Below are 16751 nucleotides of genomic sequence, written 5' to 3' on the forward strand. Positions count from 1 at the left end.
GATGTGGTGGATATGAATGAATCACGCAGAGTAGTTTTCATCCCAACTTGCTCCTGAAGCATGGCTTCAGTGTGTGACTGAGTGTGAAAGAATAGTCTCCGCCAAATTACATTCCTCCTGTATGAATTATGTGTGAATGGGTGAATGAGGATGTCATGTAAAGCGCTTTGAGTAGTTGAAATAACTAGAAAGGCGCTATACAAATACAGACCATTTACCATATGGTTATGTTGATGACACCACCAGTTCTGTATGTTTAATGTGTTGATGACTGCAGTACTGTTGGCTCTACCTGCCTCCATAATTAGATCAAAGTGCTGTGTTTCTATTTTGTCACCATCCATGTAGCTCCCTCATCTCTGTTGTAACTGATAGGTATTAAACTCACAAGCTAATGTTGCTTCTCTCCAAAAACTGTTAATTGGCTTTGAATCGGCTCCTGGGCCAGCACATCAACTGACTTTTGTAAATGATTCAGATGCTTGAGATCCTTCAGTAAGAAGAGAGAAGATCTTTGATGCACGTTGCTCCCAGCTGGATCCTAAACTTCAGGAACTCTCTTCTCTTTGGTTTCTAATCTAAGAGTCACTGGCTCTGTTTCAAGGATTTTAATCTGTCACAGATTAGATTCTACATTCCTGGAGATGAAATATTTACTGCTGCTTTATCAACTTAACAGGATCTTTCTGATCTTATCTGCTTAACACTTGATTATTATTTTCGTAATTTATGTATCTTAATATCAGTTTGTGGTCTGTGTTTTTGCAACACACACTGGAAGGCAGGGTGAACAGCACGCCATATCCTCCTCCTGGCTGCATCCCACCGCCTCCCTTATCTCTTTACTGTGTCTTTTGTGCATCTTCGTAGTATTGTTGCGATCGACCGCACACATGGAAATAACAGAGCACATTTTTAATGACATCCACATTTAGCTGTAAATTCAAAACTGTCGATACACTGTTTGTCCACAGTGAAACTCCAGAACAACATAAGAACAGGTAAAACTGTATCACAGTCAACACACACAGACAGGTGAAAAGACAGACGGGAGAGGGAACAGACAGATGAGGAGAGACAGACAGCCAGATGATCAAATCATTATTTTTGACATAAACATAAATCCATGTTGATGACAGCAGCTGTGCTCTGTCATTGTATTTACCCACATTTAAACTGATGGATGGCAGAGACAGTCAGAGGTGACTGTGGTGTCTATGGTGACTGAGAGCTCAATGAACTGCGCATTACAAAAACACATTCAAATAGACAAAACACAAGCTAATAAAACATCTTTCTCATCTTGAACACAACGTTCAAGCCATAATTTGTGGCTTACGAAGTCCTTGAAGTTTGTCCGTGTGCCATCCATTTATTTTTGTACCATGGACTGACTTTAGCTACGGCTCATTTGACTTATTTTTAAGGAGATTTTGTGTTTATGACAGATATTAATCTTTACTATTAGCTTCCCCAGTATTGACAGCCTCAGTGTAATGTGTACTCTCCGCACATGTGCAGAAGTCCAGTGACACATGATGATACACGGTCCCGACTTCATCAGTCACAATTTGTGGCAACAACAAGCATGTCCAATTGCCGTCAGCACTAGTGTCCACTTACCTTGTCATTTTCTGAATTTGCATTGCATTTCTGTATTGCATTTTGTGTGTATGTGCCCTGACCTCTCAGGGCCACTGTAGTTGTCTTTTTAACTTTACTGTCACACAGTCGACCCTCAGAGAGTGTTCTGTTTCCCCCAAAACACTGAAAGTTTAATACACAGCTCTGCTTTTAGGATTAGGCTTAGGCTTAGAGTTAGAATTTTAACGTGACTATACTCTCTGCAGGAACAGATGAAGTTGTATTGAGAATGTGGAAACAGAGCTGAGAGGGCAGTTGAGACCCCGCCCACTTTCACACCTCCTGGCCAATCACTGCATAGACATGTGTGACGTCAGATTGTCTGTAAACTGAAATAGAGTTTGAGATGGTTCAACAAGTACTTTGTCTGACGCAGGCTGAGGCCTTGAGCCCAAGGGAATACGTGCTAATGTAAGCAACAGCAAAGCAAAACAGGAGGTGCTGTGACCAAGAGGAAGATGTGTATGTATTCTTTTACCTTTACATTTCAGCAGTTTCCTCCCTTGTTTTTATCATTTCATTTTGTGACCTCCAGCATCTGTAATATTGTGCTGCATTACAGATGCGTGACAAATGAGAGGGAAAAAGTAAAAAGTGTCTTAGTGAGGTTTAGAGCCCTGCTCACTGGCTTTACGTCTGTTTAACTCTCCTGGAGGGACATTTTCTCATTAGTTGTCTTGATGATGGAGGTAGAGAGCGTGTCAAACACATCACTCCAAAATGTTCCGCAGGGATTGAGATGTGGTGCTGTACTGTGAAGGCCATAGCACTTAGCAGAGGTGGGAGAAGCTGAGTAAAAGTCTCATTCATTTTTTCCCATACACAATGTTTGTGATTCACAGTTGGAACTCTTCTTCCGCTTGAATCAGCATGAAGCTCTCCTGGTTAAATCTTCAAAAATATCTGGGTCTTTGATAGAAAGTCAAAGAAGTCCATGGACATGAAAATTGAAAGAAAGGACTCAACCACAACTCCCAAGGTGCAATTGAGCAGGAAACATTCTATCGGAGAGCTCAAAGTGTTCTCTGCTGATGCAGGATGGGAAAGTAAAAATTTTAGATTTTTCAATTTGCAGCTTGAATGAATTCACTTTGGTTTTAAGTTTTGGATGAATGCAATAAGCATGGCTGCATGTTTTGTTAAGCTGCAACAATGAAGTATCTCCATGGCAACATGCACCAAGGTCTATGGGCATTGTAGTAATGACATTGTCGTGACATTTCTCAGAAACAAGTTGAAGTAATTGAAGCTGGTTGTCAGAAGATAAACCTGTATGATGATGACAGGATGAGCATGAACCTCCATTGTGAGCTGATAAACTTCTAAACTTCTTGTTCACATGACCTCTGACCTCGCACAACAGGACATAAGGACTTAAGACCAGGACCAGGTTCCTGTGGATCCTGGTACTGGTCCTGCTGATGTGGTTCTCTGGTTCATGAATCACTGCTGCGGATCGTCGGCCACTCGTCATGTTTTTCAATAATACCATACTGCTAATCTATTAGTCACATTCCTATTGTTAGTGCTATAGTCACTGCTAGTACGTTGGTTGCTGTTTGTGTTGTCTCTCTCCCTCTCTGTCTCTCTCTCTCTCTCTCTCTCTCTCTCTCTGATTGATTGATTGATTGATAAAGAGGACTTAAAATGTATTACTTGTCAGTAGCTTTGCTCTCTAATCTATTTTTTTTATTGCAATATGGAAAGTTTTGCTCTCAAAAAAATGTTTGACTGCATGATAAACACACAATAGTAACTTCATACATTCCAGAATGCCACCTGAAAAGTTCACGGCACAGTGAACTCATGAAACAGAACAAAGGAACTGACTTTGCTTTGTAGAATTGAATTTACATTTATGAATATGTTATATTTAATGAACAGTAGTGACGTTTTGACATGCTGAGTTTTATCAAACATAGAAATAGACAGTAGAAAAGTACTGTCAGAACTGGGCAGTAAGTATGGAGAAAATTAATGTTAGGATTTTTCATTCCCCCCCAAATAGATGATGCCGTCTTGATGAGCTGTTGCATTGTATCCACCTGTACATACAGGAGCCTGGTCAGTTTGCAGGAGACCCTGTCTGTAACTTTAAGAATGTCTTGTTCCCTGGACAGAACAGTCATTAAGAGCTGAAATGGTGATGTGTTAGAATCAGGACTGGTTTATTGAAAGAGCTGTACTGCCACTGTGTTTGAAAAAAAAAAAGTAGAAATGTTCACACTATAACGAATGAGGCAAGGAGTGCAGGCAGACAGATAAACACACTTATTGTATAAAAACCATAAAAAACATTGCTAACAACCAGCAGCATTACAATTAGTGTCATTAATATCATCGTAAAAGTATCTATTGATTTATTTATTTTTGTATTGATTTAGACTCCATTTCAACAACAATAAGATCACTGCTTTATTGCATGTGCTTATAGTGTGTGTCACAGAGAGAAATCAGAAATGCTGCAGTATGCTCCAACAGTCATTCTACAAATGCAATACAAAACTCTACATATTCAACACTCATACTCATACAGGGAAGCTACAGATATAGAAATACAACAGTGCTAGTCAAGCCTGTCCCCTATTTTCTTTAAATTTTTTAGTTTTCATTCATTATTCATTACATCTGAAGCACATATGAGCTTTTAAAATCCAGCTGTTCACAAACGGATTAAAATGAGTTTCAGTTTCACTTTCCCAACAGCAGACACAAAAGAGGACAAAAGAGTAAATTATGCCTAAATGTATGTAGACGCAGCAGGGATAACATTAAGTAAGAAATGTTGCTCTACAGGAGAATACACATCTGAAAGCAATACAGAAGCCTGAGAGCCCTCCTGCATTACACTTTGAATTGTCACCTGGTGCCTGAATTCCATGTTTTCTTTTTCCAAAAAACATTCCAATGACAATTCTGCCACGAATTGATGCAGAAAAGTCACACGTTGGTGCATAAGATCTTGAAATGAAGCCTCTGCCCTTCCACAACACTGCAATCTCATCAAAGCATTCCGGAAAGCTTCTGTATCAATTTGTTTCTCTGCTCATGTCCTCATTTCTTTTCCCCTTCATGTTGCCACCAGTCTTTATACCATCCAGTTGTTCATGTTGTTGTAGGACTCACTCATCGGTGACATAAAGAGCGAGGTATGCATGGTGATACAGGTATGACTGATTGTGAGCGCAGGAGAGACTCTGAGTAGACAAAAGGCCGGGCCGACACCGCATTTGGAGGTTAGAGCATTTACTGCGGCTGTTCATCACTCTTTTGGGAGGGTGGAGATGTCATTCACGGTTATCTAGAACTGCCGGTGATGAAGACAGACAGTGCAGGGGCTTAGCTGTTCCTGGGGAGGAGGAGAGGTCTGCTAGATAGTCAATGCCGAGGCTGCGAAGGAGTGCAGTAAATGCCACAACTCCCTGTGTGCCTCCTGCCTTGTTGTGTGACATTGATGCCTTCTGAATCCTGTCCACCCTGTCCACTGCAGCCATTTCCATTGCGGGGGGGGGGGCACTCTCACCAAGCGTTAAGTATATGCTTTTAAAAATATTGCTACATGTATTTCTGGTATTGTAGTTTCAATAACATGGGGAGGGAGTACAGGTGATTCATCACACTATTGTGCCCACCTTGGTGTTGCTATATAGAGTACAGTACTACCTAATAAGTCTTTGGGTGTGTCAGTGGGAGACTGGGGGTGTCAGAAGATCTTGAAGCCTTTGAGCAGGGTGAGCGTGGCGGCCCTCCGTTTGCTCTGAGCTCTGGATGTCTTCACGGTGACCAGCTTGGCAGTGGCGGGGGCCGGCAGCTCCTTGTAACAGGGGGTGGTGAAGGACGGGACACTGAGCAGCGCCTTGTCCTCGCTGACGTAGACGGCCGGCACCAGGCGACTGCACCCCCCACCCTGCCGAGCCCTCCTCACCGCCTCATAGAAGACGTGCTGCACGGACAGGAAGTCCAGACAGGCCGACACCTCGAAGAACAAACAGCCAAAGCAAGACGCCAGGGCCTCAGCATCGCACTGGCTCACCTGCCTGAGAGGAGATCAGGTGTTACACAAACATGTAGCTCTGTGTTCAAAAAGCAGCCAGAGAGCACTCACAGTTTACATCCTCCTACAAGGCTGCAAATCATCTCTGCTTTCTATTTAAATAAATTTACATGAAAAGACGCTAAGCTCTTCTTCTCAGGGCTGAACTGACAAGTCTGCATACTTTGCACTTTGCACAAGTTGAAGGTTGCTGTGACCTCACAAAAGACATTTTTGGTCATAATTCAACAATTCATATGCTGATTATGAAATAAAATTTAATACAAATGTTTAATAGGATAAAATGATGACGTTATGACATTTTACATGCAAAAGGTCAAAGGTCAGCTTCACTGTGACATCATGTATAAACACTAGATAAACACTTATATGGAGATTCTTCAACACCGTAACCCAGGAACAGACATTTCCCATCTGTATCCTGAAGCACAGCACACACACTGGCAGACTGGATGAAATTTGTCAGAGGAGGTCAAAACTCTCCGAGGGCTTGTTTACTAGATAATTCTTTTTCTACCATGCAGATACCAACCTGTATCTGTCCATGTCCAGCTTGTTCCCCAGCAGGATGATGGGAGTTCGGGGCCTGAAGGTTTTGTTGTGCAGGGCGAGGGTCTGCAGGTATGGCTGGCAGCCTTTGAAGCTCTCCATGTTGTCGATGCTGTAGACGACGATGAAGGCGCTGGCCCACAACAGATAGCGCTCACTGTTCACTGGACCCTCCTTCACACACACACGCACACAAACACACACACACACACACACACACACACACACACACAACACAATCACATTGTAATCAACAGGCCACTGAGCTGCTCTGTCTTGTAAATGACTGGCAGGGATCTGAAAGCAGATTTTTGGTTATATCCAGTATTTTCTATTCAACCCCAAACCTAAGTATTTTCACAAAGTCACAAAAAACCATACCTGCTGTTCACGGGACAAATAACTTTACACTTAAGAATATATTATTCAGATATACTACAATATACAGCTGCGGTTGTTAACTGTCTTTGTTAAGCCAGGCTCTCTTTTCTGGCTCTGAGTGAGTTAACCTAAAAGGGGCATTTCACAAGTCATTTGAGTTGTCCTCCACACAAAATGGACCGATTATGGACGGCATTATAACCATCGCTATAATGGAAAGCTAAGAAGAATATAGAAACTGTTGTTGCAAATAATGCAAGAGAGGAATGCTGACAGAATAGGTTTATGTATTCATTCTTCCTCTCAGTGACTCCCAGTACTTCCCGTTTATTTCTAATATGGCAGCTGCATTTAGAGCTCTCAAACTTTAAACTTGATACAGCACTTAAACACTATACACAAGTAGTGCATTTAGGTCCTACACTGTCTCATAATGAGGGATACGTGGACATCACTTATAGGTTGAATATTACTTGTGATAAATACCAATAGACTAATCATTTGTCTAATCTGTTTTGTTAGCTGCAATACCAGCAGTGTAAAATGGACTTGGCACAGCGAGCATAGAAACATAATCCAAAGTGTTCTCTGGCTGCTGAGCCTTCATCATTGTTTTACTGTATGGACAATTTGCTGTATAACATTTGAAGGAGTGTGTGTTAATATTACACATTTTCTGCTTCACCATCCAAATGCATGTATGTTCCCATTACAACATACCCATGCATGCATGTTGCCCTACTGTAACTGCAGGGCTTTGTTGAGTGGCATTAACAACAATGGCTCAGTCTGCTTATCCAACGTATATATCAGAGAATATTGTAAGGAAAAGAATTTTTATGGGAGATTTAAACCTAAACTCTGGCTCGATCACGATGGCCAGGTCAAAAGTTAGCCATCTTTGTGACATGGTATCATCTTGTATGTTGCCTGAGTGTTTTGAACAGGTTTATTTGCATACGCTGTTTGAACTGTCTTTGGGCTTCAGTGAAGCCTTCAGTCTGTGGTCAACAGTTCCTGTGTTTCACCAGCAGGGGTCAGGACACGTTCAGAAATGGGTCAGAGGTTGTTGTTTTTTTTAATTTTACTATACTCACTCTGATGTACAAAAAACTCTGTTGAGTCCAAATGATCAAACAGAAATCATGATATTTATTTTTCATGAGCATTTTTTCCTGGGACAGGCTGCTGTTGCAGATTTTTCACTTAATCTGCACCCATGTGCATTACCCGCTTTGAGCTGAGTGAAACCCCATGTTTATTGTGATTCTTCAGTTTTACTTCAGGCCTGAATCTTGTTTTTTGTTTTCTTTTGACGTGGTTAAGAACACATTTTTTCTCTTTTTCATGGAAATAAATGGGAATAAAGAATAACACAAAACCATAATGGGCTACAGAGATGGACTTGACTTGGAGAGCAGTCAGCAATCCGTATCAGTGAAACCTTCCAGCCTTCCTGCCACCCTCCACCGACAGTGAACACATCAGTTTGTTCATACCTGGTCGCAGGTGTCCATCACTCTCACTGTGACTGGCTGCTGGTCCACAGTCTCCTCTGATGAATAGATGTCCTCTACATGGCAGCCGAGGACAGAGAGGAGACATTTTTACAGACACATCCCAGTGTTGTCTACAGAGGTGGAAGTACTTAGATCTTACTTCAAGTCTCCAACTCAAAAATCAAAAGGATGTTTTACTTATTGTAGTAGGAGGGGCTATAATCTTTTTGTGGAAAAACATTTTCTATTTTCTATTAGCACATTCATATGGTATCGTAATGCATTTAAAGCTTTATAAAAATGTATAAATGTTTATAATCATGCATTACCACACATAACAAGGTGTATAAACTATGTGATGGACACAATATACTCTAAGTTCAGCATTCATAATGCTTTGTACCTCCATGCCAAAGTGACAGAATTGCTATAATGTATCCTGACATATAAATTCAAAGTTTCTGAAATGGAATAATGTCTTATAAACATTAACAATATGCCATATGATTACTTTCTGAGCTTTAGGTGAAGCGGTGTCCGCTGGCTATAAGTGAAGTGTAAGAAAAAATAAGATTCACAAGGATTATCAAAGCTATGTCAAGTCTTTATCTTCCAAAACGTACAATTTCACATTTTAATTAAAACAAACAATAGCACCAAACACAGGGGCCAGTGGTACAAGCCTGTGGTAGTGCTGGGGTATGTCGAGGCCTTGTGTGACTACATTTGGTGCTCGAAACGCTATCGCATGCGTAGAAGATACAATTCGTTCCCACATTTGGATCAATTCGCTCACACATTTTGATTAACATGTGTGCATGAGCGTATCGTGTTTCCACAGAAAGCCAGCCAACAGGCTAGCTCTTCTCCCAGAAGCAGGAAACACTCTGCACGTGCTTCGAGTATCGTTATGTCGATTATTAGCTAGCAAGGCAACATTACTCACTAATTAACGCTAATCGTCATCTGCATGGGGACTAGCCCCAATCCCAAAACACACACTCTCCAGTGTGCTGCATTAAGGATAATAAGGGATCAACCCATATTGAAAATTACTGAATCAATACACAAGATACACAGCAGAGAGGTATCAGAATGACAGGCAAATTGTCTGTGACTAATTTTATTTTCATATTATCTCAGCTGACTGAAAACATGATTAAAACACATTTTCGTCATAACCAATCACAGCATCGATCAATTCTATTAGAGAATAAGACACTTATAAAGTCTCCAAATAACTGTGGAAAACAAAAGCCCTAGTGTTAACCATTCCTGCTCAGCCCTCTGACTGCAGCTGGGATCACTGGGTAGTGTTGTTTTGCTCCAGGACCAAAGTCGATTCTCACTTTAGGGGCTGACCCCTTCGCTTTCCCAGCAGCTGGGAAACAACACAGTGAAACTTTACTTTGGTCATAAGAAGCTGCAGCTTTTATGCACTGACAAACTGTAACTTACGCTGCACACTTACTGAAAGACTGCTGACCATCACTCTCTGCCGCTCACTCTCTCACTTGCGCAACCACACACACTCGCTATGCATACACATCTACTACGCTGCCCTACTCCTCAAAGGCTTATAGATTGCAACCATTGCTTTGGAGGTTTCATTCTGCCCGTGCTTCCTACCGGAGGCACTGATGTGTCTGAGAGTCGGGCTCTAGCGGCTTGTCACAATAAAAAACCTCTTCTACTTTAATTGGTCTTACTTGGGGGAGCATCTCCCTGAAAGATTGCCTGACACTATCCCATTGTCTGTATTAGAATAACGTGAAGTTGAGTGTTTTGGAAAATAAAAACTTGAAATGACTTTGATTATCATGGGCCTTTTTTTTTTCATCATCTCAATTGCTCACTTCACTCAAAGCTCACAAAGTCATGCATATGAATTAGTTTATTAGACATTATTCCATTTCATTTTTACGTTTGCTTAAAACACTGTTGTCACGTTGGCATGGAGGTATAAAGCATTGTAAACGGTCGGTATTTGTAAAGCACCTTTCTAATCATTTCCACTACTCAAAGCACTTTTACATCACATCCTCATTCACACAGGAGGAATCTAAGCTGGAGGAGACTATTCTTTTACACACACTGACACACTGATGCTGCTTCAGGAGCAGGTCGGGGTTCAGTGTCTTGCCCAAGGACACTTGGACATGCTCACTCACTTACAATACTTGTAAACCTTATTATAAGTTGTACTGCATGTTTATGAGCATGTATAAAGAGTTTTATCAAGCCTTATAAATGCATGATAATGTCTTATGAATGTGCTAATAATACATTATAGCCATGACCTTCATAGAAAGTGTTATTAAAAAAAAGTGTCATAGACATAAATTATCATTGCATGCAGAGTATACTATATGACTCAAAATATGTCTGGAGGAGATCTTTAAGTAAGAGTACTAATAACACCATGTACAAATATTCCATGACAAGTAGCAAGTATCGTTCAAGTGTCGCAGAAGTAGAAATTCAGAGGCACTCTCGGCAAAATATAAAAGAAAAAATAAAGTTCTGATACTAATCTGTATTTTATTTTCTCATATTTCATATTTTCGACTCCTTGACCTTCGAAGACTATCTGAAATTAAACCATGTGAGAGGTACAGAGGGGAAATATGTCTTTGGCGGACCTGACAACAACTCATCAGACATCTGAAACCTGATAAGAGTCTGCAGCTTCTAGTCTAAACACTATGGCAGTCACCCCCTTTCCCCAACCAGTCTGAACCCTCACTGAACCCTCAGTTTGCGTTAAGAGCCAACAGATTCAGAGAGGGCGCCATCTCCACTGCCCTCCACTCAAATCTTCAGTCACCTTGAAGATAACACCTAACATATCTCATATGACTGATTAGCAGACTTAGCACTCTGGGATTTAGTACTACACCCTGCAACTGGATATTGGACTTTACAAACCTCACAAACAGACCCCAGGCAGTCAGAATTGGCAGCCACTCTAGTGCTGAACACCAGAGCCCCCAGATCTGTATGCTCACCCCCTCCTGTTCATGCCGTACACCCACGACTGCAATCCCCAACACAGAGAGAGACTCTGCTGTGTGCAGGCAACACCACAAACAACGAGGGGACTTCAGATTGAAAGGAAGTCAACAATCCTTCCTGAGTGTTGCACAGAGAGCAACCCACAGCTCAGCATCAGCAAAGCCAAGGAGCTGATCATGGATTTTAGAAAAAGGGAGGCAAAGACACACACCCCTGTCTACATCAATGGAGCTGACGTAGTTTTAGGTTCCTGAGAATCAGCATCACAGAGAACCTGTCATGGTCATCTCACATCTCCACACTGGTTAGGAAAGCAAATAAATGGTTTCATCTCTTAGGGTAACGAAAGAAAGTAAAATCCCCATGCCAAGTGCTTTCATCTTAAAAGAAATAGAAAGTATACTGATTGGGAACATCACCTTCTGGTTTGGAATGTGCACGGCCCAGGACAGGAGGGCTCTGCAGCAGGTAATTAAAACAGCCCAGTACATCATTAGCACCCATCTACTGAGCATCAGTGACATCAGTGAGGTGAGGTGCACTGAGCGCAGAGGATATTAAAAAACAATATCCCCACATACCATCCCCCACCATTAGGCATGGCCTGTTCAACTAAAAGTATCTTTTAATATACAGCTAGACTACTTTTTACTACTACTACTATACTACTTTTTGAGTTTGTCCTCTGCTCTCCAGAACCCAAAACAAATACTGTTCTCTAGTACAAGAACATGAGCCAAATCTCGTGCAACCCTGTGTAGTAAAATTATTATTTTTTAATTCTCTTACGTCTTGTATCTTGTATCTTGTGTAAAGTAGCATCAAATGGAAATACTCAAGCAAAGAACAAGTACCTCAACATTGTAGTTATGTGCAGTAGCCCACTTCACTAAATGCCACTTTCCATCATGGATTTTCTCTATATTACTGTAAAAGGAAAGAGGAGAGAGCTCACCTAGATGGGGGTCATATTCACTGATGAAGCGCTTTGTGAGGAATTTGACAGTCAGCGCTGTAAAACAGAGAAACACAGCATGGCTGAGTGAGACACTGGAGCCTCAGGAGATCCTCGGGGGTCAGTGGGGACCCTGAGAAAACCACTACTATATAAACAGTCAGCGTTAACATCAGCATGAATCTATATATGTGGATGGGGCACACAGAGACACAGAGTTATGATGTCTGGATAAAGGGAAATGTGTAGGAAGAAATGTTGTTTGCTTGAATTGCATCAATCAAACAGCATAAAGTTAAAAGAAGAGGACAAATTATTCATATGAAACTGAATTAAAATCAATGTTTCAATAAAATAGGAGTGAGTCTTGTACTGTTTGTGTTAATGCAGTCAGCTAATTAGTTTTATAACTATATGATACAATAACAGAAATTTATAAGATACTGCCAACATGAGAAAAATACATTAATACATTTCTAACCACTGTACTGATTCAGTTGACTGGCTAACTACATTAAAAAAAACAATCTGTTCCAGGCTAACTTAAGGTCTGAAGGTAAGGCTGAAGCTTTCTTTACAGTTCTTGTAAAAGAAAAAAAAAGCCTCGTCAAAATATTCAAGAGAATGTGGAACCTGATTTCCCGGAGCCCATCACACCGAGCAGTACCAGGTTACAGTCGGATGGACTTCTGTCAGGAGCTGCTGCAAAGTTACACGTCTTCACTTTCCCAAACATCAGCGACATCCTCAGACAAACCTATTCCTGATGAAGTCTGTCTGTGTCTTCATTAGACAGTGCTGAAGGGGATAGAAATGCATCCTCGTACCAACAGGCTGTGACTGGAAAATGCAAGTTTGTTTTTTCATGCAGATGGAAAAAGAAGGGGGAAAAAAAAGAAGTTTCCTGCACAAATCCAGTGGACCAAAAATATATTCCAGATACTGAGCTGTGGTCACTGTGTGATTGTTCTGCTCCCATGAGAGGCGAAAAGAGTCTCGTGTGCAGCCGATGCACTGACCTCTCCATTTTAGGAAAAAGACTTCAGACTGAGCTTGTAAAACCTGAACTGTACTGAAACACCACCTAATTCACTGAGCTCAAACTATGTACACACAAGGCATCCATACAGCTGGGCATGCCTCTTATTTATTTCACTAAAGGCCTCAGGAGCGCTTTTATTATATATCTTTGTGATTACGTTTATTTCCCTCCATACAGGGACAGCCCAAGCTTCTTTGGTGCTCGGGAAAGATCCCCCCACCCCCACTCCACAACACTGTTCATCTTTATATTCTACCCCATATTTTCTGTAGAAACCAGTTTTTGTCAGGTCAATTTAATTTATATCGTGTCAAATCACAACAAAAGTTTTCTCACTGTTACACATACAGACCCAATAATTCCCCCATGATCAAGCACTTGGCAATGGCACGAGGGAAAAAACATTTGCCTTTACTAGCTGCTTTACTAGCTTTACTAGTGAGACAGAAAGAGGGAGAAAGAGAGCTACAGTAATAATGACAATGATAACAGTCACACAGGCCCATATAATCAGGCAGTCAATAACAAGGATCCATGGAAGCCTGCAAAACCACAGCCAGGCATTCTGGGACCACAATCCACAGGAACCTGCCAGATGAGAGAGCACAAAAACTCTGGGGAAGATTCCAAGTTAACGACATACATAAATGGGACATGAATGCACAGAGATGGAGAGGGAGAGGAGCTAAGTGCATCGTGAATAGTCCCCCCACAGTCTAAGCCTATAGCAGCTTAACCAGGGCCTGGTCCAAGGCAAGCTTAAGCTTTATCAGGCAATAACGTTTTAAGCCTATTCTTAAATGCAGAGAAGGTGTCACCCTCCAGGGCACAAAGAGGGGGAAGTATATGGATTATAGTTTTCACTTTTATTATCTTTATTATCTTCTGTGTGATGCTTTAAGGCCCCCTGGTGGCCACAGACGGACTCATGAGTGGGTGTGTGGGGTTATGAACTGAACGAAAGCAGAGCGGGTGAAAGTGGCAGGTGTGCGGTACGGTCATTTTTATGAAACATTTCCAATGTTTCATAAGATATCATTGTAAGAACACCACAGTATCACATGTGTCACTGCTTGTTGAGGACTCCTTTGTGTTCCAGTAAAAGTAGCACTGCCACAGCTGAGAAGTACTCATTTCTAAGTAAGACATGCATGCACTGCTGAAATAGTGGCATGCACAATATGTGACCCAGGGGAACAACCTATTGTTATGGTCTAAGTGTCCCTGCTGCTCAAGGACAAACTTTCAGCTGCTCCACAGCCGTCAGCCACAAACAAAGAGTAATATGAATCAACAGCACATTCACAGCCATCCTGCCATTATCCAGCTCCTCTTTCTCCTCTGGCTGCATATCATCATAATGCACTTGAACTGTGTCACACATCCGCTTACTATGTATAGAGTCTGTCCTCAGAGCTGTGAAATCAAATAGAGAGTAGCCTGTCAGCTAGCATCTGCTCAGGGGAGCAGGCGTTCAGCTTCGCTGGGGTATGTGGCGAAACACCACGGATGTACAGTATTTTGATGGGGATCAAGCACTTGTGAGCGTGCAGTTCAGCTGGGATGTCATGCAGATCCACAGCAGGGAGGTGATGGAGTCCAGCAGCTGTCCACGCTTCAGCCAGCAGCCAGGACACTGTAAGCCAGCGCGCAGCCTGAGAGTCATTATTGACCACAGCTCTTTCGTTGTAGATAAAACCCTTCTGGCGGAAAATTGTGACTACTTCCGAGCACTGTTCCAGTCAGGAATGAGAGAGTGCCAACAGGAAGAGATCCACCTGCAATGTGTGGGGCCTCTGGGATTTCTGGTCATGCTGCGGATCCTGAATGGGGAGCAACCCATGCTGAACAGCGACCAGATCGTGGAGGCCATCGAGTGTACAGCTTTCCTGCAGGTGCCAACTCTCACCAAGCACTTGATCAATATCCTCAGTTCTGAAAACTGCCTTCTTATGTACCACACAGCTGCCACCTACGGTGTGTGGGAGCTCTCCCACAGTTCTGCCTTATTCATCAGAGATATGTACAGTGACCTGAAGGAGGATGTCCACACCTTACCCAGCACCCTGGTGGAGTACATCGAGTCTCTTCTACCGAGTAGCTACATGGCAGTGTGCAGCCACTCGCCCTCCACTGAGCTGCTGCAGGATCACCAGAGGACCGTCTGCTACCTGGATGAGGACAGCAGAGAGTGGAAGGTCCTGACACAGCTACCTGTGAACATCAGCACCACCATGGCAGGTGTGGCCGTCCTGGACAACAGACTTTACATTGTCGGAGGAGTGCATGATGTAAGCAAGAAGGTAGCAGAGGCCGGTTTTTGTTACAACCCTGCAGCTAACACATGGTCCACCATCTGTGGCCCCCAACAGCTACGCTACAACTTCACACTGATAAGTCATAAGGGCTGCCTCTACGCCGTGGGAGGTGAGTACAACATGAAGGTCCTGTCATCTGTGGAGAGATACACGGTGTCTGATGGAAGCTGGAGTTTTGTCTCCCCTCTCCCCTGCCCTGCAGCCTCCGTGGTGTCTGCTGTAGCCATGAACAGGATCTTTATCTGTCTCTGGAGAGGCAAGGGGGCCACAGATGTACATGAGTATGTGCCTGAGCAGGACCAGTGGCTCCTGGTCACCACGCTCATCCGCCAGCACAGTTATGGCCTTTATATGGTGGCCCATAAGGATAATCTGTATGTAATACGCAATGGACCCAGTGATGACTTCTTACTGTGTATGATGGACTGCTACAACCTGAGCTCGGGCCAGTGGACCGCCATGTCGGGCCAGTATGGGAACAGTAAAGGCTCTCTGTTCACTGCTGTGGTCAGAGGAGACTCTGTGTTCACACTAAGCAGACAGGTAACCACAGAGTACACTGTAGAGGATTACACATGGAGACTGAAGCGTGAGATGAAAGGTTTCGGCAGGATCGGATCCATATATACATTTCTGATGAGGCTGCCTAAAGCCAGTGCCTCCCTCGTGGGAAACTCTCCGGATCGGATTCAGGACCAAAACCTAAGAGACCTCAGTGACTGTCCCAGAGTGTCCCCACAATGCTTTGATAACCTGTAAGAGCTGCTGAAACAAACCACTCTGTTCTGCTGCTCCTTTAAACAATCATTCTAGTTAATTACCACATGTATCTTATTTTCATTATTGTGACATGGTTTAAAGAAGTCCAAAGAGGCAAGACGCATCAGACAGCTTTGAAATAAGCTAAATAAAAAAAAAGGTTGGATATAAAACGATTACTGTCTGTCGTAAACCTCCACCAGAGAAGAAGGTTCACAACCAGTCTGATTGTCTGACTGCTCAAACAACACCACAAAATGGATTTGGTGACTGATAGAAATAATGGACAAAACTATAAGAATAATGCCTAAATTGTGATAAACTGGAATTATTTTTTAACAATCAGTGGGTCTATTTCAGTGACATTAAACTGAATAAATGTGCATGTTGATCAAAGCTCTCTGTTTGTGGGAACCAGTCTCCGATGGACCCTGTTCCTGTTTTCACAGAAAACAAGTCTTGGATAACGTTCATTTCCCAGAAGGATTCATTTGTGGAGATGAGGTCAAATGAGGCTAAAATGCAGAGGGAAAAG

The 16751-nt window shown here is 42.4% G+C and overlaps 2 protein-coding genes across 2 annotated transcripts; one reads left to right on the forward strand and one right to left on the reverse strand.

The window, feature by feature from the left end:
• Nucleotides 1-5204: 5204 nt before the first annotated feature.
• rasl12 (RAS-like, family 12) lies at nt 5205-12985 on the reverse strand. Its single transcript, XM_070835054.1, has 5 exons — nt 12731-12985; nt 12098-12154; nt 8128-8201; nt 6231-6421; nt 5205-5681 (listed from the first exon to the last, which is right to left on the reverse strand). Exons 1-5 carry the CDS (start codon nt 12840-12842, stop codon nt 5348-5350), a joined length of 768 nt encoding a protein of 255 aa, XP_070691155.1. The 5' UTR covers nt 12843-12985; the 3' UTR covers nt 5205-5347.
• Nucleotides 12986-14629: 1644 nt separating this feature from the next.
• Nucleotides 14630-16216, forward strand: kbtbd13a (kelch repeat and BTB domain containing 13a). Its single transcript, XM_070830256.1, has one exon. The coding sequence runs from the start codon at nt 14630-14632 to the stop codon at nt 16214-16216; it is 1587 nt and encodes a 528-aa protein (XP_070686357.1).
• The last annotated feature ends 535 nt before the right edge of the window (nt 16217-16751 follow it).

Source organism: Pempheris klunzingeri, chromosome 1 (genome assembly GCF_042242105.1).
Source record: "Pempheris klunzingeri isolate RE-2024b chromosome 1, fPemKlu1.hap1, whole genome shotgun sequence".
In the NCBI taxonomy this organism is placed as follows: Eukaryota; Metazoa; Chordata; class Actinopteri; order Acropomatiformes; family Pempheridae; genus Pempheris; species Pempheris klunzingeri.

Excerpts from the sequence above, each read along its gene's own strand:
- kbtbd13a (XM_070830256.1), top strand. The coding sequence starts at position 14,630 with ATGTGGCGAAACACCACGGATGTACAGTATTTTGATGGGGATCAAGCA.
- rasl12 (XM_070835054.1), bottom strand. The coding sequence starts at position 12,842 with ATGTCGCTGATGTTTGGGAAAGTGAAGACGTGTAACTTTGCAGCAGCT. Across the intron at positions 6,422-8,127 it reads TGATGGACACCTGCGACCAG|GAGGGTCCAGTGAACAGTGA; the intron begins GTATGAACAAAC and ends GTGTGTGTGAAG. Across the intron at positions 5,682-6,230 it reads CTGGACATGGACAGATACAG|GCAGGTGAGCCAGTGCGATG; the intron begins GTTGGTATCTGC and ends ATCTCCTCTCAG.